The 26,837-nt window shown below is 42.9% G+C and overlaps 2 protein-coding genes and 1 non-coding gene across 6 annotated transcripts in view; 1 reads left to right on the forward strand and 2 right to left on the reverse strand.

The window, feature by feature from the left end:
- The window catches only part of LOC127924657 (zinc finger protein 883-like), a 175,301-nt gene extending 159,328 nt beyond the window's left edge, over positions 1 to 15,973 (forward strand). For all 3 annotated transcript variants that reach the window (XM_052509369.1, XM_052509367.1, XM_052509368.1), the window contains exon 4: positions 13,988 to 15,973. In XM_052509369.1, the coding sequence (XP_052365329.1) occupies positions 13,988 to 15,678 (1,691 nt within the window). In that variant the 3' untranslated portion in view covers positions 15,679 to 15,973. The remainder of the gene's footprint in view (positions 1 to 13,987) is intronic.
- Positions 1 to 26,837, reverse strand: part of LOC127924656 (piggyBac transposable element-derived protein 4-like) — a 98,496-nt gene that overhangs the window by 48,761 nt on the left and 22,898 nt on the right. The window lies entirely within an intron of this gene.
- trnai-uau (transfer RNA isoleucine (anticodon UAU)) lies at positions 19,809 to 19,902 on the reverse strand. Its single transcript has 2 exons — positions 19,865 to 19,902; positions 19,809 to 19,844 (listed from the first exon to the last, which is right to left on the reverse strand). It is a non-coding gene; the product is annotated as a tRNA-Ile (tRNA).

Genomic DNA, 26,837 nt, shown 5'->3' on the forward strand with positions numbered 1-26,837 from the left:
TCCAACGGCTGGGACTAATATTGTGTATAAGAGGTCATACAATTTTATGTAGTGATTCCTATGTTATTGATGTAAATAATATTTGTTGGTCCGTGGTGTGTAATGATGAGCAACCAGACGCTGCCCTTGACACATTTGAAACTGCTTATCCCAGTTACTAATAAGCAGCACCCATTAAGAAAATGACTGTAAAAACTGTTAAATCCACGTGGATTGATGAGGAATTTAAAAATGGTATGATGAAGAGGGAGGCAAAAGAGATGGCAAATAGGTCTGGCTGAATAACTGATTGGCAAACCTATTGCATATTGAGAAATCATTTGACTAAACTGAATATAAAGAGTAACGACACTATGAAACAAAGATAAATTACATGAAGAAGGATTGTAAAAAGCTTCAATGAAATTTTGGGTAAATAAAATCAACAATGACAAGTCACTGGTGTCTGACAACGTGATGGAAAATTGAGGATAATAGCAGCCAATATTGCCATTCCTATTTGCCTTGTCTTTAATTTAAGCCTACTAGAAAGTGTGTTCCCTCAGGCCCGGAGGGGAAGCTGAAGTCATTCCACTACCCAAGAATAGTAAAGCTTCCTTGACTGGCTTAAATAGCTGACCAATCAGCCTGTTACCAACACTTACAATTTTGGAAAAAAAAAAATAGTTTGACCAGATACGATGCTATTTTACAGTAAACAAATTGATACTTTCAGCTTATAGGGAAGGACATTCAATAAACACAGCACTTACAAATGACTGATTGGCTGAGACATTTATGATAAAAATATTGTTGGGGCTGTTTTGTTAGACTTCAGTGCAGCTTTTGACATTATCGATCGTAGTCTGCTGCTGAAAAAACGTATGGCTTTACGCCCTGCTATATTGTGGATAAAGAGTTTTTAAATTTTTTTTTAAAGCAAACCTTTATTTAACTAGGCAAGTCAGTTAAGAACAAATTATTTTTTTCAATGACTGCCTAGGACTGCCTTGTTCAGGGACAGAAGGACAGAGTTTTACCTTGTCAGCTCAGAGATTCGATCCAGCAATCTCTCGGTTACTGTCCTACCGCTCTAACCGCTAGGCTACCTGCCGCACCAGAGCTACCTGTCTAACAGAACACAGAGAGTGTTCTTTAATGGAAGCCTGTACAACAACATCAAGGTAGAATCAGGAATTCCCCAGGGCAGCTGTTTGGCACCTTCTTTTTTCAATCTTTACCAACAACATGCCAATGACATTTGAGTAAAGCCAGTGAGTCTATGTATGCGGATGACTCAACACTGTACACGTCAGCTACTACAGCGACTGAAATGACTGCAACACTTAACATAGAGCTGCAGTTAGTTTCAGAATGGGTGGCAAGGAATAAGTTAGTCCTAAATATTTCTTATTACTTTAAGTTACATGGACTACTATGCTAATTCTGTAGCGGTATTGTTAGAGGGGGTAAATATGAAGATTTTGTTGGTGCGCCAGGCAGATATTAACCCTAGTTATTAAAGTTAGTTATTACCTATTATAACATTATTATTATTATTAACATTATTATTATTAAATATTATTAAAACTGAAAGGATGAGAGTATAATAGATAGAGTAGCGCTTCAAGACACATTCTAAACATGATGGAGTATTAAAGGAGGACTGTAGCATCTAATGATGAAACATTATGGAGTCTTAAAGGAGGACTGTAGCACCTAATGATGACACATTATGGAGTCTAGGACTGTAGCATCTAATGATGAAGCATTATGGAGTCTTAAAGGAGGACTGTAGCACCTAATGATGAAACATTATGGAGTCTTAAAGGAGGACTGTAGCATCTAATGATGAAACATTATGGAGTCTTAAAGGAGGACTGTAGCATCTAATGATGAACATTATGGAGTCTTAAAGGAGGACTGTAGCATCTCATGATGAAACATTATGGAGTCTTAAAGGAGGACTGTAGCATCTAATGATGAAACATTATGGAGTCTTAAAGGAGGACTGTAGCATCTAATGATGAAACATTATGGAGTCTTAAAGGAGGATTGTAGCATCTAATGATGAAACATTATAGAGTCTTAAAGGAGGACTGTAGCATCTAATGATGAAACATTATGGAGTCTTAAAGGAGGACTGTAGCATCTAATGATGAAACATTATGGAGTCTTAAAGGAGGACTGTAGCATCTAATGATGAACATTATGGAGTCTTAAAGGAGGCCTGTAGCATCTAATGATGAAACATTATGGAGTCTTAAAGGAGGACTGTAGCATCTAATGATGAAACATTATGGAGTCTTAAAGGAGGACTGTAGCATCTAATGATGAAACATTATGGAGTCTTAAAGGAGGACTGTAGCATCTAATGATGAACATGATGGCGTCTTAAAGGAGGACTGTAGCATCTAATGATGAAACATTATGGAGTCTTAAAGGAGGTCTGTAGCATCTAATGATGAAACATTATGGAGTCTTAAAGGAGGACTGTAGCATCTAATGATGAACATGATGGAGTCTTAAAGGAGGACTGTAGCATCTAATGATGAAACATTATGGAGTCTTAAAGGAGGACTGTAGCATCTAATGATGAAACATTATGGAGTCTTAAAGGAGGACTGTAGCATCTAATGATGAAACATTATGGAGTCTTAAAGGAGGACTGTAGCATCTAATGATGAACATTATGGAGTCTTAAAGGAGGACTGTAGCATCTAATGATGAAACATTATGGAGTCTTAAAGGAGGACTGTAGCATCTAATGATGAAACATTATGGAGTCTTAAAGGAGGACTGTAGCATCTAATGATGAAACATTATGGAGTCTTAAAGGAGGACTGTAGCATCTAATGATGAAACATTATGGAGTCTTAAAGGAGGACTGTAGCATCTAATGATGAAACATTATGGAGTCTTAATTACTATGGAGTCTGATGCTTTAAAGGGGAAGTTTACCCAACATCCAGGAACTCCTAAGTGATTCCATACATTGAAACTAGTCCAGTGGATTTTCCCTCTCCCCCCTCTCTCCCTGTAGTGCTGTACTGAAACAGCTGCTCTCCCTCTCTCTCCCTGTAGTGCTGTACTGAAACAGCTGCTCTCTCCCTCTCTCTCCCTGTAGTGCTGTACTGAAACAGCTGCTCTCCCCCTCTCTCTCCCTGTAGTGCGTAGAATGTATGCACACATGACTGTAAGTCGCTTTGGATAAAACAGCTGCTCTCCCTCTCTCTCCCTGTATAATAATAATAATAATAATATATGCCATTTAGCAGACGCTTTTATCCAAACTACATTCCCTGTAGTGCTGTACTGAAACAGCTGCTCTCCCCTCTCTCCCTGTAGTGCTGTACTGAAACAGCTGCTCTCCCTCTCTCTACATGTAGTGCTGTACTGAAACAGCTGCTCTCCCCTCTCTCTCCCTGTAGTGCTGTACTGAAACAGCTGTTCTCTCCCTGTAGTGCTGTACTGAAACAGCTGATCTCCCTCTCTCTCCCTGTAGTGCTGTACTGAAACAGCTGCTCTCCCTCTCTCTCCCTGTAATGCTGTACTGAAACAGCTGCTCTCCCTCTCTCTCCCTGTAATGCTGTACTGAAACAGCTGCTCCCCTCTCTCTCCCTGTAATGCTGTACTGAAACAGCTGCTCCCCTCTCTCTCCCTGTAATGCTGTACTGAAACAGCTGCTCTCCCCCTCTCTCTCTGTAGTGCTGTACTGAAACAGCTGCTCTCCCTCTCTCTCTCCCTGTAGTGCTGTACTGAAACAGCTGCTCCCCCTCTCTCTCCCTGTAATGCTGTACTGAAACAGCTGCTCCCCTCTCTCTCCCTGTAATGCTGTACTGAAACAGCTGCTCCCCTCTCTCTCCCTGTAATGCTGTACTGAAACAGCTGCTCTCCCCTCTCTCTCTGTAGTGCTGTACTGAAACAGCTTCTCCCCCTCTCTCTCCCTGTAATGCTGTACTGAAACAGCTGCTCTCCTCCTCTCTCTCCCTGTAGTGCTGTACTGAAACAGCTGCTCTCTCCCTCTCTCTCTCCCTGTAGTGCTGTACTGAAACAGCTGCTCTCCCCCTCTCTCCCTGTAGTGCTGTACTGAAACAGCTGCTCCCCCTCTCTCTCCCTGTAATGCTGTACTGAAACAGCTGCTCTCCCCCTCTCTCTCCCTGTAATGCTGTACTGAAACAGCTGCTCTCCCCTCTCTCTCCCTGTAGTGCTGTACTGAAACAGCTGCTCTCCCCCTCTCTCTCCCTGTAGTGCTGTACTGAAACAGCTGCTCTCCCCCTCTCTCTCCCTGTAGTGCTGTACTGAAACAGCTGCTCTCCCCCCTCTCTCCCTGTAGTGCTGTACTGAAACAGCTGCTCTCCCCTCTCTCCCTGTAGTGCTGTACTGAAACAGCTGCTCCCCCTCTCTCTCCCTGTAGTGCTGTACTGAAACAGCTGCTCTCCCTCTCTCTCCCTGTAGTGCTGTACTGAAACAGCTGCTCCCTTCTCTCCCTGTAGTGCTGTACTGAAACAGCTGCTGAAACAGCTGCTCCCCCTCTCTCTCCCTGTAGTGCTGTACTGAAACAGCTGCTCTCCCTCTCTCTCCCTGTAGTGCTGTACTGAAACAGCTGCTCCCCCTCTCTCTCCCTGTAATGCTGTACTGAAACAGCTACTCTCTCCCTGTAGTGCTGTACTGAAACAGCTACTCTCTCCCTGTAGTGCTGTACTGAAACAGCTGCTCCCCTCTCTCTCCCTGTAGTGCTGTACTGAAACAGCTGCTCTCCCTCTCTCTCCCTGTAGTGCTGTACTGAAACAGCTGCTCTCCCTCTCTCTCCCTGTAGTGCTGTACTGAAACAGCTGCTCTCCCTCTCTCTCCCTGTAGTGCTGTACTGAAACAGCTGCTCTCCCTCTCTCTCCCTGTAGTGCTGTACTGAAACAGCTGCTCTCCCTCTCTCTCCCTGTAGTGCTGTACTGAAACAGCTGCTCTCCCTCTCTCTCCCTGTATTGCTGTACTGAAACAGCTGCTCTCCCCCTCTCTCCCTGTAGTGCTGTACTGAAACAGCTGCTCTCCCTCTCTCTCCCTGTAGTGCTGTACTGAAACAGCTGCTCTCCCTCTCTCTCCCTGTAGTGCTGTACTGAAACAGCTGCTCTCCCTCTCTCTCCCTGTAGTGCTGTACTGAAACAGCTGCTCTCCCTCTCTCTCCCTGTAGTGCTGTACTGAAACAGCTGCTCTCCCTCTCTCTCCCTGTAGTGCTGTACTGAAACAGCTGCTCTCCCTCTCTCTCCCTGTAGTGCTGTACTGAAACAGCTGCTCTCCCTCTCTCTCCCTGTAGTGCTGTACTGAAACAGCTGCTCTCCCTCTCTCTCCCTGTAGTGCTGTACTGAAACAGCTGCTCTCCCCTCTCTCTCCCTGTAGTGCTGTACTGAAACAGCTGCTCTCCCTCTCTCTCCCTGTAGTGCTGTACTGAAACAGCTGCAAAACGTGACTCGTGACGTTGCTGGATGCGGGCCTCACTCTGCTGCTTTGCCAGTTAATTTGTTATTTTATTACAGCGATGGCCTTTGTCTTTCACCTGGAGTTGTTTGTTTGTGTCTCCGGATCCGGGAGAATTGTCATCAACTGACACTAAGTAGCATAACGCAACGGACAAAAAATCTTACTAGAAAATATTCATATGTGTGTGTGTCTGTGTGTCTGTCTGTGTGTCTGTCTGTGTGTGTGTCTGTGTGTGTCTGTGTGTGTGTCTGTGTGTCTGTCTGTGTGTGTGTCTGTGTGTGTCTCTGTGTGTGTGTCTGTGTGTGTGTCTCTGTGTGTGTCTCTGTGTGTGTCTCTGTGTGTGTGTGTTTGTGTGTATACTGAAACCAAAATATAAACAACAATTTCAAGGATTTACAGTTCATATAAGTCAGTCATTGTAAGTAAATAAATAAATTAGGCCCGTATCTATGGACTTTACATGACTGGGCAGGGGTGCAGCCATTGGTGGGCCCTGGAGGGAATACGCCCACCCATTGCGTGGCCCAGCCAATCAGAATGAGTTTTTCCCCACAAAAGTGCTTCATTACAAAGAGAAATACAACTCTGGTGGCCTCAGACAATGTGGAGGTCCTGGGCGTTGTTATATGTCATTATGACATCATGGACGAATTCTAGAATATACCATATATCCTAGGTCCTGGGCTGGAGTCGTTATATGTCATTATGACATCATGGATGAATTCTAGAATATACCATATATCCTAGGTCCTGGGCTGGCGTCGTTATATGTCATTATGACATCATGGATGAATTCTAGAATATACCATATATCCTAGGTCCTGGGCTGGCGTCGTTATGTGTCATGGATGAATTCTAGAATATACCATTTATCCTAGGATGGTCTGTGGTTGTGAGGCAGTTGGATGTACTGCCAAATTCTCTAAAACGACATTGGAGGAGGCTTCTGGAAGAGAATTTAACATTGAATTCTCTGCTAACAGCTCCAGTGGATATTCCTGCAGTCATTGCCAATTGCTCCCTCAAAACTTGAGACATTCTGCGGCATTGTGTGAGAGAGTGGCCTTTTATTATCCCCAGCACAAGGTGCACCTGTGTAATAATCAAGCTGTTCAATCAGCTTCTTGATTGGTGGATGGATTATCTTGGCAAAGAATAAATGTTCAATCAATTCTGCAATCTTTTTTTTTCAGCTCATGAAACATCCAACACTTTACATGTTGTGTTTTATATTTTTGTTTATTGTAGCTACTATCAGTTTTAGGAACATCTTTCCAAATATTTCACCTTTTTTTTTTACCCAAAATATGACATCAGCGATAAGCAAAATGTTGAAAATCTGTGAACGTCTAAATAAGAAATTGGTCCATTTAAACAGCAATGTGTCGAACCCTTTCAAAACTTTTGAGAGATTCTACTGATGTGCTTTGTTTTCAACAACGGGAGATGTTATCCCAGCAACAAGGCTTTGCACGGGGAGATGTTACTGATGTGCTTTGTCTTTCAACAACGGGGAGATGTTACTGATGTGCTTTGTCTTTCAACAACGGGGAGATGTTACTGATGTGCTTTGTCTTTCAACAACGGGGAGATGTTACTGATGTGCTTTGTTATCTTTCAACAACAGGGAGATGTTACTGATGTGCTTTGTCTTTCAACAACTGGGAGATGTTACTGATGTGCTTTGTCTTTCAACAACGGGGAGATGTTACTGATGTGCTTTGTCTTTCAACAACGGGGAGATGTTACTGATGTGCTTTGTCTTTCAACAACAGGGAGATGATACTGATGTGCTTTGTCTTTCAACAACGGGGAGATGTTACTGATGTGCTTTGTCTTTCAACAACGGGGAGATGTTACTGATGTGCTTTGTCTTTCAACAACGGGGAGATGATACTGATGTGCTTTGTCTTTCAACAACGGGGAGATGTTACTGATGTGCTTTGTCTTTCAACAACGGGGAGATGTTACTGATGTGCTTTGTCTTTCAACAACGGGGAGATGATACTGATGTGCTTTGTTGTCTTTCAACAACGGGGAGATGTTACTGATGTTTTTTATCTTTCAACAACGGGGAGATGTTACTGATGTGCTTTGTTATCTTTCAACAACGGGGAGATGATACTGATGTGCTTTGTCTTTCAAGAACGGGAGATGATACTGATGTGCTTTGTCTTTCAAGAACGGGAGATGATACTGATGTGCTTTGTCTTTCAAGAACGGGAGATGATACTGATGTGCTTTGTCTTTCAAGAACGGGAGATGATACTGATGTGCTTTGTCTTTCAAGAACGGGGAGATGATACTGATGTGCTTTGTCTTTCAACAACGGGGAGATGATACTGATGTGCTTTGTTGTCTTTCAACAACAAGGAGATGTTACTGATGTGCTTTGTTGTCTTTCAACAACAGGGAGATGATACTGATGTGCTTTGTCTTTCAACAACGGGGAGATGTTACTGATGTGCTTTGTCTTTCAACAACTGGGAGATGATACTGATGTGCTTTGTCTTTCAACAACTGGGAGATGATACTGATGTGCTTTGTCTTTCAAGAACGGGGAGATGTTACTGATGTGCTTTGTTGTCTTTCAACAACTGGGAGATGATACTGATGTGCTTTGTTGTCTTTCAACAACAAGGAGATGATACTGATGTGCTTTGTCTTTCAACAACGGGGAGATGTTACTGATGTGCTTTGTATCTTCGTGGGAAAAAAATAGTTTTTTTTTTTTTAAATTACTTCTTTACTTTTATGTTTAAGGAAGTGTGTTCAGTCCTGGGCAAAAGTTGAGACACAAATATAAATTTTCACAAAGTCTGCTGCCTCAGTTTGTATGACGGCAATTTGCATATACTCCAGAATGTTATGAAGAGTGTTCAGATGAATTGTAATGAATTGCCAAGTCCCTCTTTGCCATGCAAATGAACTGACCCCCCCCCAAAAAAAAACTGGAAGCTTCAAAAGGAGGGTGGGGCTTGGAATCATTGTTCTTCCTCTGTCACCCATGGTTACCTGCAAGGAAACACGTGTCATCATAGTTTCTTTGTACAAAAAGGGCTTCACAGGATATTGCTGCCAGTAAGATTGCACCTAAATCAACCATTTATTGGATCATCAAGTACTTCAAGGAAAGCCATTCAATTGTTGTGAAGAAGACTTCAGGGCGCCCAAGAAAGTCCAGCAAGCGCCAGGACCGTCTCCTAAAGTTGATTCAGCCCCGGGATCGGTGCATCACCAGTACAGAGCTGCTCAGGAATGGCAGCAGGCAGGTGGGAGTGCATCTACACGCACAGTGAGGGGAAGACTTTTGGAGGATGGCCTGTTGTCAAGAAGGGCAGCAAATAAGCCACTTCTCTCAAGGAAAAACATCAGGGAGACTGATATTCTGCAAAAGGTACAGGGATTGGACTGCTGAGGACTGGGGTAACGTCATTTTCTCTGATGATCCCCTTTCTGATTGTTTGGGGCATCCGGTAAAAAGCTTGTCCGGAGAAGACAAGGTGAGCGCTACCATCAGTCCTGTGTCATGCCAACAGTAAAGCATCCTGAGACCATTCATGTGTGGGGTTGCTTCTCAGCCAAGGGAGTGGGCTCACTCACAATGTTGCCTAAGAACACAGCCGTGAATAAAGAATGGTACCAACACATCCTCAGAGAGCAACTTCTCCCAACCATCCAGGAACAGTTCAGTGACGAACAATGCCTTTTCCAGTATGATGGAGCACCTTGCCATAAGGCAAAAGTGATAACTAAGTGGCTCAGGGAACAAAACATCAATATTTTGGGTCAATGGCCAGGAATCTCCCCAGACCATAATCCCATTGAGAACTTGTGGTCTAGATATCCAAGATGGCGTAGCAGTCGGACATGTGTTTTGTCTTGTCCCGTCCTGTCTGGTGTAAATATAGTTTTCCTCGTTTTTTTCTGTATATATTTCGTACATATTTTTAATCTCACTTTCCAACTATAGGCTGAATATACTCTCCTGCAACCCGCATCACCCAATGTGGTACGGATCTGCTTTTTCTATACTTTAGAACCGGAACCCCCATCAGAAGCTAGCCAGCTAACTAGCTACTACTCAGTTAGCTTTGAAGACCGCTAGCAGTGGCTAACTAGGACACCAGCGCGACATCAACCCAGAGCATATCAGACTGCTTTTTCTCTACCACATCTCCGGATTCCTACCGCAAGCTCTGAACCTTTACAACGGATCATCGCAACTAGCTAGCTGCAATCCGTGTGGCTACTCCTGGCTAACGTCTCTGCCCCAAAGCAAGCACCAGTTAGCCTTGAGCTAGCCTCGAGCTAAGCCCATCTCCCGACTAGCCGAAGAGGTCCAACATTACCTCTTTTGCCATTTGGCCTGGACCCTTTACTGCCGACACGGAGCCCCGCCGATCCATCACGACTGGTCAGCCGACATAATCGTCCGAGGTGGTTTCAACAGGCTTTTCCGTCGTCAAAGATCCATCTGCTGGCCAAGGCCCGCGAGCTTTCTGAAACGCTGTGTCTCCAGCGCACTAGAGCTCCTGTAGCATACTCCTGGGCTACAATTACCCGGGCCCACGACCGGTCTGTCGATGTCACCGCATGAAGAGGAATAAACAGACTCACCCCATCGCGACGTCCCCCCAAAGGTTAACTCTCTAGCCCTCGCTATCTCCCTGCTTGCTAATTCGGCCTGCTAACGGCTAGCTTGTCTAGCCCGGGCCTACGAACTGTTAGCTTGTTAGCACAGGCCTGCTAACCATCTGAATCACTGCATCCCAAACACTCTGAACCCATTTACTTTCTATCTCTTTTTTATTTTTATTTTGTTTATACCTTCCGGAAACCTGCCTCACCCACTGTGATACGGAATCGCTATTACTTTTAATTTTAATTTTATTTTTATGACTCACTCAAGAACCTCCAGACGCTAACCAGCTAACTAGCTACAAGCTATTTAGTCATTGTTGGTTTCTTTTTAAACCTGGATAACACTCGCCAGTCCAGCTTCCCTGCCCATCCACCGCTGCCCCCTGGACACTGATCTCTTGGCTACATAGCTGACGCACACTGGACTGTCCATTAATCACGGTACTCCATTCTGCTTGTTTGTTTTATCTGTCGGCCCAGTTGCCTAGTCAACGCCATTTTACCTGCTGTTTGTTGTGCTAGCTGATTAGCCTCGCCTACTGTTTTTAGCTAGCTTTCCCAATTCAACACCTGTGATCACTGTATGCCTCGCTGTATGTCTCTCTCAAATGTCAATATGCCTTGTAAACTGTTGTTCAGGTTAGTTATCATTGTTTTAGTTCACAATGGAGCCCCTAGATCCACTCTGCATACCCCTGTTACCTCCTTTGTCCCACCTCCCACACAGGCGGTGACCTCACCCATTACAACCAGCATGTCCAGAGATACAACCTCTCTCATCATCACCCAGTGCCTGGGCTTACCTCCGCTGTACCCACACCCCACCATACCCCTGTCTGCGCTTTATGCCCTGAATATATTCTACCATGCCCAGAAACCTGCTCCTCTTATCCTCTGCCCCCAACGCTCTAGGCGACCAGTTTTGATAGCCTTTAGCCGCACCCTCATACTACTCCTTCTCTGTTCCGCGGGTGATGTGGAGGTAAACCCAGGCCCTGCATGTCCCCAGTTACCCTCATTTGTTGACTTCTGTGATCGAAAAAGCCTTGGTTTTATGCATGTCAACATCAGAAGCCTCCTCCCTAAGTTTGTTTTACTCACTGCTTTAGCACACTCTGCTAACCCTGATGTCCTTGCCGTGTCTGAATCCTGGCGCAGGAAGGCCACCAAAAATTCAGAGATTTCCATACCCAACTATAACATCTTCCGTCAAGATAGAACTGCCGAAGGGGGCGGAGTCGCAGTCTACTGCAGTGATAGCCTGCAAAGTAATGTCATACTTTCCAGGTCCATACCCAAACAGTTTGAACTACTAATTTTGAAAATTACTCTCTCCAGAAATAAGTCTCTCACTGTTGCCGCTTGCTACCGACCACCCTCAGCTCTCAGCTGTGCCCTGGACACCATTTGTGAATTGATCGCCCCCCATCTAGCTTCAGAGTTTGTTCTGTTAGGTGACCTAAACTGGGATATGCTTAACACCCCGGCAGTCCTACAATCTAAGCTAGATGCCCTCAATCTCACTCAAATCATCAAGGAACCCACCAGGTACAACCCTAACTCTGTAAACAAGGGCACCCTCATAGACGTCATCCTGACCAACTGGCCCTCCAAATACACCTCCGCTGTCTTCAACCAGGATCTCAGCGACCACTGCCTCATTGCCTGTATCCGCCACGGAGCCGCAGTCAAACGACCACCCCTCATCACTGTCAAACGCTCCCTAAAACACTTCTGTGAGCAGGCCTTTCTAATCGACCTGGCCCGGGTATCCTGGAAGGACATTGACCTCATCCCGCTCCAACTCAGTTGAGGATGCCTGGTCATTCTTTAAAAGTAACTTCCTCACCATTTTAGATAAGCATGCTCCGTTCAAAAAAAATGCAGAACCAAGAACAGATACAGCCCTTGGTTCACTCCAGACCTGACTGCCCTCGACCACTGCAATAGCATCCAAAAGGAACCAATACACGCAGTCAGTCAGGAAAGCTAAGGCCAGCTTCTTCAGGCAGAAGTTTGCATCCTGTAGCTCCAACTCCAAAAAGTTCTGGGACACTGAAGTCCATGGAGAACCTCCTCCCAGCTGCCCACTGCACTGAGGCTAGGTAACACGGTCTCCACCGATAAATCCATGATTATCGAAAACTTCAATAAGCACTTCTCAACGGCTGGCCATGCCTTCCGCCTGGCTACTCCAACCTCGGCCAACAGCTCTGCCCCCCCGCAGCTCCTCGCCCAAGCGTCTCCAGGTTCTCCTTACCCAAATCCAGATAGCAGATGTTCTGAAAGAGCTGCAAAACCTGGACCCGTACAAATCCTGACCCAAACTGTTACAGACCTATATCCATCCTGCCCTGCCTATCTAAGGTCTGTCAACAAACAGGTCACTGACCAGAATCCCACCGTACCTTCTCTGTGAATACGGGTGCACCTCAGCCACCAAGGTGATATAAAAGCAGTACTGTTCAGGGTCAATCACCATATTCTTATCGGCAGACTCAGATGAACCATTACTTTGCAGACAGAGTTCAGTGTGTCAAATCGGAGGGCAGTCCTCTCAGTCTCAGTGCCACAGGGTTCAATTCTCGGGCCGACTCTTTTCTCTGTATATATCAATGAGGCCAGACAACACCATTCTATATCTTTTTCATTGGACACTGTGCTATCTAACCTCCAAACGAGTCAATTGCATCCTGCTCTTAAAGCGAGTAAAACCAAATGCATGCTTTTCAACCGATCGCTGCCTGCAGCATTAGCATACTGGATGGTTCCACCTTGAATATGTGGAGAACTATAAGTACCTAGGTGTCTGGCTAGACTGCAAACTCTCCTTCCAGACTCACATCAAACATATCCAATCGAAAATCAAATCAAGAGTGCTATTCCGCAACAAAGCCTCCTTTATCTTACCCTAGTAAAACTGACTATCCTACCGATCCTCGACTTCAGCGATGTCATCTACAAAATGGCTTCCAATACTCTACTCAGCAAAATGAGTCTATCACAGTGCCACGTTTTGTCACTCTTATACCACCCACCAACTTGTATGCCTACCTGGTTACTGGCTCCAGGTCATCTACAAGTCCATGCTAGGTAAAGAAAGTTCAAAAAAATACGCGCTCCAGCAGGTGTAAATCATAAAAAACTAGCCTACCTGGTTAAATAAAGGTGAAATAAAAAAATTAAAAAAATAAAATAAAAAAATCCTCAAGATATTGGTGGACAAACAAAAACCCACAAATTCTGACAAACTCCAAGCATTGATTATGCAAGAATGGGCTGCCATTAGTCAGGATGAGGCCCAGATGTTAATTGACAGCATGCCGGGGCAGATTGCAGAGGTCTTGAAAAAGAAGGGTCAACACTGCAAATATTGAATCTTTGCATCAACTTCATGTCATTGTCAATAAAAGCCTTTGACACTTATGAAATGCTTGTAATTATACTTCAGCATTACATAGTAACATCTGACAAAAATATCTAAAGACACAGAAGCAGCAAACGTATTGGAAATGTAATATTTGTGTCATTCTCAAAACTTTTGGCCACAACTGTAGGTCGCATTCTGTATCATACAGCTATGAAAGTTATATATTTAGAACCACCTGCTCGATTGGAATCCAGTGACGTCTGTGTCTTGAGTGTTCTAGAACTGTCTAGTTTTTTTGTGTTCTGACTTGTAAAACAGGATGAATAAATCAGTCTTGTAAACATCAGTAATTACCAGGAAACTCTAAAATATTTGTTTTAAAATCACACCAAGATTGTTAAAACTGGCCTCGGGTTATTGAGGGATCTGATTAGGATTTACCCTCGTATCAAGGCCGTTTCATCATGTGGAGGTTTCATTCGGGTCTCTATTTAAAAAAACACTTTTTCTCTTTGGCAGGAGACAGACCAGGCTCAGAGGAACCAGAGCCAGGGACGTCCAAACCAGCAAGACGACACCACTGTTCCCACTGTGGAAAGGGTTGTAACCTCTTATTGGAGCTGAAACAACATGAGAGAATACACACAGGGGAGAAGCCTTACCACTGCTTCCAGTGTGGAAAGAGTTTTAACCTGTTAGGGTCTCTGAAACGACATGAGAGAACACACACAGGGGAGAAGCCTTACCACTGCTCGCAGTGTGGAAAGCGGTTTAACCAGAAAGTACACATGAAAGCTCATGAGAGAATACACACAGGGGAGAAGCCTTACCACTGCTCCCAGTGTGGAAAGAGTTTTAGCTGGTTAAGGAACCTGAAATTTCATGAGATAATACACACAGGGGAGAAGCCTTTCCAGTGCTTCCAGTGTGGCAAGTGTTTTAACAATTTAGGGGCCATGAAACAACATGAGAGAATACACACAGGGGAGAAGCCTTACCAATGCTCCCAGTGTGGAAAGAGTTTTAGCTGGTTAAGGAACCTGAAAGTTCATGAGATAATACACACAGGGGAGAAGCCTTTCCAGTGCTTCCAGTGTGGCAAGTGTTTTAACAATTTAGGGGCCATGAAACAACATGAGAGAATACACACAGGGGAGAAGCCTTACCACTGCTTCCAGTGTGGAAAGAGTTTTAACCTCTTATGGGAGCTGAAACAACACGAGAGAACACACACAGGGGAGAAGCCTTACCACTGCTCGCAGTGTGGAAAGCGTTTTAACCAGAAAGGACACGTGAAAGCTCATGAGAGAATACACACAGGAGAGAAGCCTTACCACTGCTTCCAGTGTGGAAAGAGTTTTAACCTCTTATGGGAGCTGAAACAACATGAGAGAACACACACAGGGGAGAGGCCTTACCACTGCTCGCAGTGTGGAAAGAGTTTTAACCAGAAAGGACACATGAAAGCTCATGAGAGAATACACACAGGAGAGAAGCCTTACCACTGCTTCCAGTGTGGAAAGAGTTTTAACCTCTTATGGGAGCTGAAACAACATGAGAGAACACACACAGGGGAGAGGCCTTACCACTGCTCGCAGTGTGGAAAGAGTTTTAACCAGAAAGGACACATGAAAGCTCACGAGAGAATACACACAGGGGAGAAGCCTTACCACTGCTCGCAGTGTGGAAAGAGTTTTAACCAGAATGGACACATGAAAGCTCACGAGAGAATACACACAGGGGAGAAGCCTTTCCAGTGCTTCCAGTGTGGCAAGTGTTTTAACAATTTAGGGGCCATGAAACAACATGAGAGAATACACACAGGGGAGAATCCTTACCACTGCTCCCAGTGTGGAAAGTGTTTCAACTGGTCAGGGGATCTGAAAAAACATGAGAGATTACACACAGGGGAGAAGCTTTACCATTGTTCCCAATGTGGAAAGGGTTGTAACTTATTATGGGATCTGAAACAACATGAGAGAACACACACAGGGGAGAGGCCTTACCACTGCTCACAGTGTGGAAAGAGTTTTAAACTGAAAGGACACCTGAAAGCTCACCAGAAAATTCACACGGGGGAGAAGCCTTACCACTGCTCCCAGTGTGGAAAGTGTTTCAGCCGGTCAGGTGATCTGAAGAGACATGAGAGAATACACACAGGGGAGAAGCCTAACCACTCCTCCCAGGGTGCAAAGCTTTTGCCCATTTAGGAAGCATGGAAGAACACATGAGACTGCACACAGAGGAGAAGGCTTACAAAAGCTCAGACTGTGGGAAAACACATGAATCATATTACTCTGAACATATTACACTTAAATGTCATTAGAGAATCTACACAGGAGAGAGAAATTACTTCTCTTAGCGTGTATATTGATATTTCACATCACATTGACTTAAAATTCATCAGAGAACATACACAGTGCTCCCGTTGTCTTATATTGTTGACTGACAATGTGTTTACCTGTCTTTACCAGATGAAATTAAATGGTACAGGGTATACTCAAACATATATTTGTTTGTTTTTATTAGAAAACATTACCATATTAAATTGTTTCTTCCAATTATTGATAAACATGAACCTGTTAAGAAACTGACTGTTAGAACTGTTAAGGCTCCATGGATCGACGAGGAAATGAAAAACTGTATGTTTGAAAGAGTTGGGGGCAAAAGGAGTGGCTCATAAGTCTGGCTGTTTTATGTACTGCAAATTGAGAAATGATGTGACCAAACTCAACAAAAAGAAGAAGAAACTTTATTATGAAGCCAAGATCAATGATATAAAGAATGATGGGAAGAAAACAGTGAGTAATTATATTATAATTATATTCATGCATAAAATAAACAAATAATGAAAGAAAAGCAATTTGTTTGAATTTTGTAAAGTTATTGTGGGAGAATTGTTATCGATCAATAATGACAAACCTCCTGGGATTGACAACAGATGGAAAGTTACTGAGGACGGTAGCTGACTCTATAGCCACTCCTACTGAGGACGGTAGCTGACTCTATAGCCACTCCTACTGAGGACGGTAGCTGACTCTATAGCCACTCCTACTGAGGACGGTAGCTGACTCTATAGCCACTCCTACTGAGGACGGTAGCTGACTCTATAGCCACTCCTACTGAGGACGGTAGCTGACTCTACAGCCACTCCTACTGAGGACGGTAGCTGACTCTATAGCCACTCCTACTGAGGACGGTAGCTGACTCTATAGCCACTCCTACTGAGGACGGTAGCTGACTCTATAGCCACTCCTACTGAGGACGGTAGCTGACTCTATAGCCACTCCTACTGAGGACGGTAGCTGACTCTATAGCCACTCCTACTGAGGACGGTAGCTGACTCTATAGCCACTCCTACTGAGGACGGTAGCTGACTCTATAGCCACTCCTACTGAGGACGGTAGCTGACTCTATAGCCACTCCTACTGAGGACGGTAGCTGACTCTATAGCCACTCCTACTGAGGACGGTAGCTGACTCTATAGCCACTCCTACTGAGGACGGTAGCTGACTCTATAGCCACTCCTACTGAGGACGGTAGCTGACTCTATAGCCACTCCTACTGAGGACGGTAGCTGACTCTATAGCCACTCCTACTGAGGACGGTAGCTGACTCTATAGCCACTCCTACTGAGGACGGTAGCTGACTCTATAGCCACTCATATCTGTCATATTTTTTATCTGAGCCTAGAGGAAAGTCTTTGTCCTCAGGCCTGGAGGGAAGCCAAATTAATTTCGCTACCCAAGAGTGGTTAAGCGGCCTTTACTGGTTCCAACAGCAGAACTATAAGCTTGCTGCCAGCTCTTAGCAAACTGTTGGAAGAAATTGCAAATACAATGCTATTTCTCTGTAAACAAATTAACAACAGACTTTCAGCATGCTTATAGAGAAGGGCACTCAACATGTACTGCACTAACACAAATGAGTGATGATTGTTTGAGAGAAATTGATAACAAGAATATTGTGGGAGCTCTATTGTTAGATTTCAGTGCAGCCTTTGATATTATTGACCATAACCTGTTGTTTAAGAATGTTTGTGCTATGGCTTTTCAACCTCTGCTTTTAATGGAAGCTTCTCTAATGTCAAACATATAAAGTGTGGTGTACCGCAGGGCAGCTCTCGAGGCCCTCTACTCTTTTCTATTTTTACCAATGACCTGCCACTGGCATTAAACAAACCATATAAGCACCAGCAACCACAGCAAATGAAGCCACTGAAACCTTTAACAAACACTTGCAGTCTGTTTTGCAATGCGTGACCAGTAATAAACTGGTCCTGAACATCTCTAAAACTAAGAGCATTGAATTTGGTACAAATGATTCCTTAAGTGCTAGACCTCAGCTGAATCTGGTAATGAATTGTGTGGCTGTTGATCAAGTTGAGGAGACTAAATTACTTGGCATTACCTTGGATTGTAAACTGTCATGGTCAAAACATATCGATCAAATGGTTGTAAAGATGGGGAGAGGTCTGGCCGTAATAAAGAGATGCTCTGCTTTTTTGACACCACACTCCAATAAGCAAGTTCTGCAGGCTCTAGTTTTGTCTAATCTGTGGTCCAGTGCTGCAAGGAAACACCTAGTTAAGCTGCAGCTGGCCCAGAACAGAGCGGCACGTTTTGCTCTTAATTGTAATCACAGGCCTGATATAAATACTATGCTGCAAGTCTCTCTTGGCTAAGAGTTGAGGAGAGACTGACTGCATCACTTTTGATAAGAAACAATGTGTTAAAAATCACAAATTGTTTGCATAGTCTGTAAGGGAATTCTGCCCTATGTGCACAGAAGAGACCACAGGAAAACTTCTTTGATCAGAGGTTAGTTTGTTTAATAAGGATTGTAACCCGGAGTTTACACTTACAGTAATATGCAAGGAAACACACTCAGTTCAAAAGATGGTGTTTTCCCTTTTTATCCCCTACTGAGGATCACCCCGCCCAGGGGGATGTCCCTTAACTTTAATACCATATAAGGTCATAATTAATCCCCTACTGAGGATCACCACGCCCAGGGGGATGTCCCTTAACTTTAATACCATATAAGCTCATAATTAATAGTTGATAATACAAAGATGTCTCTGCGTTAGAAACAAGGTCCCTTGGCATTGTGCCCATTTCCAGTTTTCAACAACAATAAAACAGCCATCTAAATAATGTTTCTCAGCCTAACACACTGCCTAACACGCTGCCTAACACACTGCCTAACACACTGCCTAACACACTGCCTAACACACTGCCTAACACACTGCCTATAACACTGCCTATAACACACTGCCTAACACACTGCCTAACACACTGCCTAACACACTGCCTATAACACACTGCCTAACACACTGCCTAACACACTGCCTAACACACAGCTTAACACACTGCCTATAACACACTGCCTAACACACTGCCTAACACACTGCCTAACACACAGCTTAACACACTGCCTATAACACACTGCTCAACACACTGCCTAACACACTGCCTAACACACTGCCTAACACACTGCCTAACACACAGCCTAACACACTGCCTAACACACTGCCTAACACACTGTTGAGTTTCCTCTGCTAGGAGATATTCAATGTACAACAGTAGTATTCTGTAACAAGCAATACGTGTTAAATATGTGTCACAGTCAATCATGACAGCCTCTTTATGAAAGGCCTTTACCTATGACTAAACAGTTTCTGCCCATCTTATTCATTAATGCTGTGGGCATACCCAGGATTTACATGCCGGATGGATGATCTACCCACGGAGGGAAAACTTACAGAGCTTTGATGGAGCAGGCAAGCGTCTTTGTGATGGTGAATTGGAAACGGATAATGGTCAGGGCTAACCGGGCCCTTTATCTGTAAGAAATTGTTTAAAAAATGTTGAATTATAATGTGTTAAAATGTACTAAATATTTTTAATTAAATAAATGGTTTTAAAAATGTATCTCACCATTTAACGAAAGGGGAAGCTGTCTTTTCCCTCACGCCAGGGTCTGTCGCAGAGAAATGTAATGTCTTTAAAAAAAAACATGTATTATTTTATAGTCTTTCCTACAATGTTATGTTATAAACATTACTGGTTATTAAAGTTTGTAATGATGTACAACTGTAGGCCTCCAATGTTTTTACATAAAACACTCGTGATGCATGTTTAAATATTAGTCAAAATGTGGTAATTAATTCTAACATGTCTTAAAAAAGTTTGTACTAAAAGTTTTGGAATTAAATAAAAGGAATTTAGCTGTGCCGGCACTCTGACCTGTTATCTCAATGACATACTTATGTAATGGATTGAAAAATGCTCCTATTCTGGACAATAAACAGACAGGCAGAGGGTTCAAGAAAAGTGCATGCTCCTGGTGAGGCTCGAACTCACAACCTCGGCATTGCTTCGCTGCATACTGCTGTATAAGTACCACGCGCTAACCGATTGCGCCACAGGAGCCTGATACACTGATTACCAATGTTTGCGTGTGTGGGGGGTAAAAATGTTGAATTATTACATTGCCCAGGCATACGCACTCAGAGCACTTTATCTCTGTAGAAGATCGTTTAATACCAAGGTTTGCACTATCATGCATACTGTGACGGCCCTGAATTTTTCTGAACCGTCTCAGTGCAGCTCCTTCCAATAGGGCGCTTTCCCTTTAATTCCCAATTAAATAGCCAGCATCAGCTGCGCAAAAGTGGGGTTGTGATGGAGACGTGCATGAGGATGTGTTCAACCCTCAGTTCCGAAGCTTCTCTATTCCGTTTGTTTTGTTGCCTAAGAGAGTTTACCCAGGATCGGATCCACTCTTTGCGTCCGTGGACTACACCTGTCCGTTCTTCGTGGCCTTTCTCCGCTGGAGATCTATTGGCGGATTGGATTGTCTGACTGACCGACTGACTACCACCTTTTTGTATACGGTATTTAATTTGTTTGGATGTGATGTATACTGTGATTTATGTAGTTAGTTGTAGTTGAGGACTTAATTAAGAGTTGATACGCTCTAAAGTTCTGTGGTAAAATAATTGTTATATTGATTGTATGATTAATACTGGGTTTACGCTACACTGAATGAACGGACAAACATTGCGTGACAAAAGTCACTTGAGTTCACTGAACTCCTTTACCGGGCTGGACTCTTTTTAGGCCCGAGGTACAGGACATTTCTGGAGGAACCAGAACTCATTGTGTTATATTATATGTGTGCGTAATCCTTGATGTTGTTAATACAACCCACGCAACAGAATATAGTTGTTTTTGAAGTTCTTTCCAATGTTTTAAGGGTTTATGAAAAATGTATTTCCATCCTGACTTTTACATGAGTCCTTTGTATTGGTGTAGACTTGACGGACCAGATGAGACTCATTCCCACAAAAAACTAAAAGGAGAAACCAATGTTTTCTCTGGTAGGAACAACCTACCTGGCACCCCTATAAATAATAACCTCAAGTCAAAACCGTTACAATACAGCATGTCCAGATATCTGCCCTCCACCCCGGGGTTAAACATTGATACTTCTAATCAGCGCCCGGTGCCCCCCCCTCGGGGTTAAACATTGATATCTCTAATCAGCGCCCGATGCTCCCCCTCGGGGTTAAACGTTGATATCTCTAATCAGCGCCCGATGCCCCCCCCTCGGGGTTAAACATTGATATCTCTAATCAGCGCCCGGTGCCCCCACCCCGGTTGTAGACAAAATGTCTCGACATCCCCTCCTGTTGTTTGAATTCACTGCCTTTGTTCTGTAAACCAAATATACAGGGTGTTGCATACATGATATCTGTCGAAAAAAATATGCCACCACGGCCCTGTAAACTCATTCCGTTCATTCTCTAGTTAGGGACATGAACGCGGAGCGAGTCTAGTGGAGCATATACTTTAACACTATGTTAGCACAGCTTTAGCACAGGCCAACAGCCCCGACTATATAGTGGCCAGGACAGATAAAAAAGATAGTCTGGGAATCCCTCCAAACGGATATTTCTGAAGGCTACTGGACATAAGTGATTGGGGAAGCGACTGTTAGACGGGGATTCTCAGAACCTTCGCCCTGTCCGACTGTTAGACGGGGATTCTCAGAACCTTCGCCCTGTTCGTTACGTAGCCCTTCACCATCACACGGCGTAAGTCCAAATAACCGCATACCCAAGAATATTTAGATAGTTAAAAAACTAAAAGTGTGCACTCTGAACGACTTCGGAAGAGCAGAAAACTATGATAATAAACTATATAAACAACTATGAAGACAGGGCTGTGTGTGCGGGAACGATGACCTATTATTTAAGTGTGGAATATATTCTCTCTCTCTCTCTCCCTCTCTCTGTCTCTCTCTCTCTCTCTCTCTCTCTCTCTCTCCCTCTCTCTGTGTCTCTCTCTCTCCCTCTCTCTGTGTCTCTCTCTCTCTCTCTGTGTTTCTCTCCCTCTCTCTGTGTCTCTCTCTCTCTCTCTCTCTCTGTGTCTCTCTCTCTCTCTGTGTTTCTCTCTATCTCTCTGTGTCTCTCTCTCTCAGGCTATGAAAAATACAAAAGATAGGACATTGAACTTATGCTTTTACTCTACAGCAACCCTGGTTGTTATATGACCCTGAGGGTCATCTATGAATGTTGGAGCATCTACAACTATTGAAGATGCTTTCAGGGTTTTTCAGAAATACATTTATATATATAGTAATATATGCCATTTAGCAGACGCTTTTATCCAAAGCGACTTAGTCATGTGTGCATACATTCTACGTATGGGTGGTCCCGGGATCGAACCCACTACCCTGGCGTTACAAGCGCCATGCTCTACCAACTGAGCTACAGGACTGGTTTGCAGATATGTATTATTATAAAAATAATTGTAAGGGTTTTCCTGTGGTGAAGGAGAAGCGGACCAAAATGCAGCATGGTGGTTATTCATGTTCTTTAATCAAGGAACTAGACATGAAATAACTAACAAAACAATACATGTGCAAAAACCTAAACAGTCCGGTTTAAACACAGAGACAGGAACAATCACCCACAAAACCCAACACAAAACAGGCTACTTAAATATGGTTCCCAATCAGAGACAATGACTAACACCTGCCTCTGATTGAGAACCATATCAGGCCAAACATAGAAATAGACAAAACCTAGAAAAACAAACATAGACTACCCACCCAACTCACGCCCTGACCATACTAAATAAATACAAAAGAAAGGAAATAAAGGTCAGAACGTGACAATAATATAACATTATTATCATAATCTTTAGTATTATTATGTTACATGTGAGACATAACCTAAAACATCAACGTTGGACAATTTACAAGAATGTGTTTACCAGGCTGTGATGAAAACCCTTTAAAGGAGCTCTAATTCAAACATGCAAAGGATATATATTTATATATTTGATACAATTACCCCCTTTAAAACTGTTGCTGCAATATCACTTCTCAATGTCTGTACATTTCAAGCTTTCAACAACAATAAACCAACCATCTCAATCACGTTTCTCAGACTAACACACTGTTGAGTTTCCTATTTACTAAAGAAACAACCACTAAGACAAAACACAAAGAGTTGTAATATAATCTGGAAACATGTCATTTTATACGGAAAACAGGTACATTCTGAAAGATGATGTCGATGTGATTTTTAATTCATCTCTCAATTTAGGATAATACTGTTTATTTTATACTTTACTTCAATTGTATTAATTATCACGTCTCATACCCGGCTAATACACTACAATGCAAACAGCTATGGAATTAACCCAGAACAGGTGTGTGTCTTTTTTGGATCAATAATCGATCAAGAATTCCCAATAGGCTTGTGTCACGTCCTGACCATAGTTTGCTTTGTATGTTTATAGGTTTTGTTTGGTCAGGGTGTGATCTGAGTGGGCATTCTATATTGTATGTCTAGTTTGTCTGTTTCTGTGTTTGGCCTGATATGGTCAATCAGAGGCAGGGTTTAGTCCCAAACACACCGCCCGGGCAATGAAGGAGTCGCTTCGTAAGAAGCATTTCAAGGTCCTGGAGTGGCCTAGCCAGTCTCCAGATCTCAACCCCATAGAACATCTTTGGAGGGAGTTTAAAGTCCATGTTGCCCAGCAACAGCCGCAAAACATCACTGCTCTAGAGGAGATCTGCATGGAGGAATGGGCCAAAATACCAGCAACAGTGTGTGAAAACCTTGTGAAGACTTACAGAAAATGTTTCACCTCTGTCATTGCAAACAAACAACAAAGTATTGAGATAAACTTTTGTTATTGACCAAATACTTATTTTCCACCATAATTTGCAAATAAATTCATTAAAAATCCTACAATGTGTTTTTCTGGATTTATTTCCCCCATTTTGTCTGTCATAGTTGAAGTGTACCTATGATGAAAATTACAGGCCTCTCATCTTTTTAAGTGGGAGAACCTGCACAATTGGTGGCTGAATAAATACTTTTTTGCCCCACTGTATGTCACAACAATAGAACTCAGGTTCTTGTCACGGTGTTCAAATTGCCATCAATAAAATGCAATTGTCTTCGTAGCTTATGCCTGCCTGTACCACAACCCCAAACGACACCATTGGACGTACTGCCAAATTCTCTAAAACTATGTTGGAGGTGGCTTATGGTAGAGAAATTAACATTCAATGTTCTGACAACAGCTCTGGTGGATATCCCATGCCAATTGTACGCTCCCTCAAAATATGAGACATCTATGGCATTGTGTTGTGTGGCAAAACTGCACATTTCAGAGTGGCCTTATATTGTCCCCAGCACAAGGTACACCTGTGTAATGATAATGCTGTTTAATCAGATTCTTGAAATGCCACGTGGATTGATTACCTTGGAAAATGAGAAATGCTCACTAACAGGGATGTAAATATATACCATATGTTACAGGGGCAGTCAAGCAATAGAACAGCAAGGCCACAGAACATGACATAAGTAGAGCTGTGGGAGACCATCTCAAGCCCCTGGTAGAGCCGGGGGTTGTGTTTACCTCTCCACCACGCCTTCAGCAGGCTGGAAAAGAGGAATTGATCTGTTTGTCCCATTTGTTTGTTTCAGTTTTCAGGAGTTGAATCCTTTGACATATGGTTGATTTTTACATTTTCAACAAAAAAATGTACTGGATTGGTTGAAAAGAGAAACTTACATATCATGCACTATTTTACCAGTGGCTGCATTTATACTGTTATTCATACTAAGATACTATTCATGGACCAAGATATTTTTTGTTGCCTTTGGACATGTTTATTCATTGGTTTTTGAGTCTGTTGATTGGTCGGTCATTGGTTTTGAGTCTGTTGATTGGTCGGTCATTGGTTTTGAGTCTGTTGATTGGTCGGTCATTGGTTTTTGAGTCTGTTGATTGGTCGGTCATTGGGTTCATTGGTTTTGAGTCTGTTGATTGGTCGGTCATTGGGTTCATTGGTTTTTGAGTCTGTTGATTGGTCGGTCATTGGGTTCATTGGTTTTTGAGTCTGTTGATTGGTCGGTCATTGGGTTAATTGGTTTTGAGTCTGTTGATTGGTCGGTCATTGGGTTCATTGGTTTTTGAGTCTGTTGATTGGTCGGTCATTGGTTTTGAGTCTGTTGATTGGTCGGTCATTGGGTTTTGAGTCTGTTGATTGGTCGGTCATTGGGTTCATTGGTTTTTGAGTCTGTTGATTGGTCGGTCATTGGTTTTTGAGTCTGTTGATTGGTCGGTCATTGGGTTCATTGGTTTTGAGTCTGTTGATTGGTCGGTCATTGGGTTCATTGGTTTTGAGTCTGTTGATTGGTCGGTCATTGGTTTTGAGTCTGTTGATTGGTCGGTCATTGGGTTCATTGGTTTTTGAGTCTGTTGATTGGTCGGTCATTGGTTTTGAGTCTGTTGATTGGTCGGTCATTGGGTTAATTTGTTGTACGATATGTTCAAACCGAGCATTATTTATGAAGCACATTTCAGACACAGATGCAACGCAGTGCGCTTCACAGGGAAAACTAATAAATTATATGAAAATAAAAACGGAAATATTTACACCACAACAAACATAAGAGGATTAAAAAAAACTAAAGAATAACAAAAACTGAAAGACTAATGATCTAAGGAAGTGACATTGATTAAAATAGTACGGACTGGGTGTAATATCCAATAGAAAAAATATAAGCTTGTTTTACAACATCGTTTGTAAACAACATAATCGCACCAACATTTTTTCAGTTGGTAGCATAAATATTTATGATTACAACATTTTACATGAATTGTAAATATGCTGAAATATCAAAACAGAATGTACACTCCTTCGCTTCGCAATAATTCACTTCATGGTGAGGCGTAATATTTGTTCCCGGCACCCCAGTGCGCATGTGCATTTCCTATTCGGTGTAGTAACGTAACACTGCCGTAATGCATTACTGCTTAGTAACAGCACAGTAACTAATATAAACAGATGTAGATCCCAGATACTACAGCATGGAATAATAAAACATGTATCTGTTGTCAGGCTGAATGTTTGAAATATGAGGTGATTTGAGTCATGCTTCTTCAGTTGTAGGAAAAAAGACCATTAGCACTTGGATGTAGTAAAGAAATACTGGAGTGATGTAGATTTGTTTATAAAATGTATTATAGACCAATTTATTATACTATCCCGAAACCGAAGGTAGATTGGACAAAACCAAATGTACATTGGACGTCGGCATAGTCTTGTTTTCAAAGTCATGTTGCTAGATGGGATAGTCTTGTTTTCAAAGTCATGTTGCTAGATGGGATAGTCTTGTTTTCAAAGTCATGTTGCTAGATGGGATAGCCCCAATGTCAAAACAGTTTTAACGTGTCCATATCAATCACCAATATGCAGAAACCGTTTGAGATATATTGAAAACCTAAACATAAAATGTACACAAACATCTGCCACAATATTACTTGTATCCTTTTTAAACAAGCTCCTTATAAACTGCACAAGCACCAGAAACACTGTTGTTTTAACAAGTAGCAATAAATCACTGATATCGATTAGGGGGGAAATCAGGTTGTACGTGCTGTTGAAACTGACACAACTAAACAAAACACCTGAAAATGGGAGATATATTTTACCTCACTGGTTAGAGGACAACCTGCAGAAGACAGTCAGCTACATTTTGGAGGGATGCGTTTCAATTATATGTCTCCAAAATTAAACTAACAGCTCAAACACCACACGGAATCTGGGAATAATGTGTACATCACTGGTTAGAGGACAATTTGTAGACAACAGCTAGCTACATTTTGAAGTGATGCATTTTTGTCATGTTTTGTCATAGATTGTCATGTCTTGTCCCGGTGCTCCCTCTTCTATTCGTTTCCCCCTGCTGGTCTTATTAGGTTCTTTCCCTCTTTCTATCCCCCTCCCTCTCTCTCGCTCTCTCTCTCTATCGTTCCGTTCCTGCTCCCAGCTG

This window comes from Oncorhynchus keta, unplaced genomic scaffold (genome assembly GCF_023373465.1).
Source record: "Oncorhynchus keta strain PuntledgeMale-10-30-2019 unplaced genomic scaffold, Oket_V2 Un_contig_4398_pilon_pilon, whole genome shotgun sequence".
Lineage (NCBI taxonomy): Eukaryota > Metazoa > Chordata > Actinopteri > Salmoniformes > Salmonidae > Oncorhynchus > Oncorhynchus keta.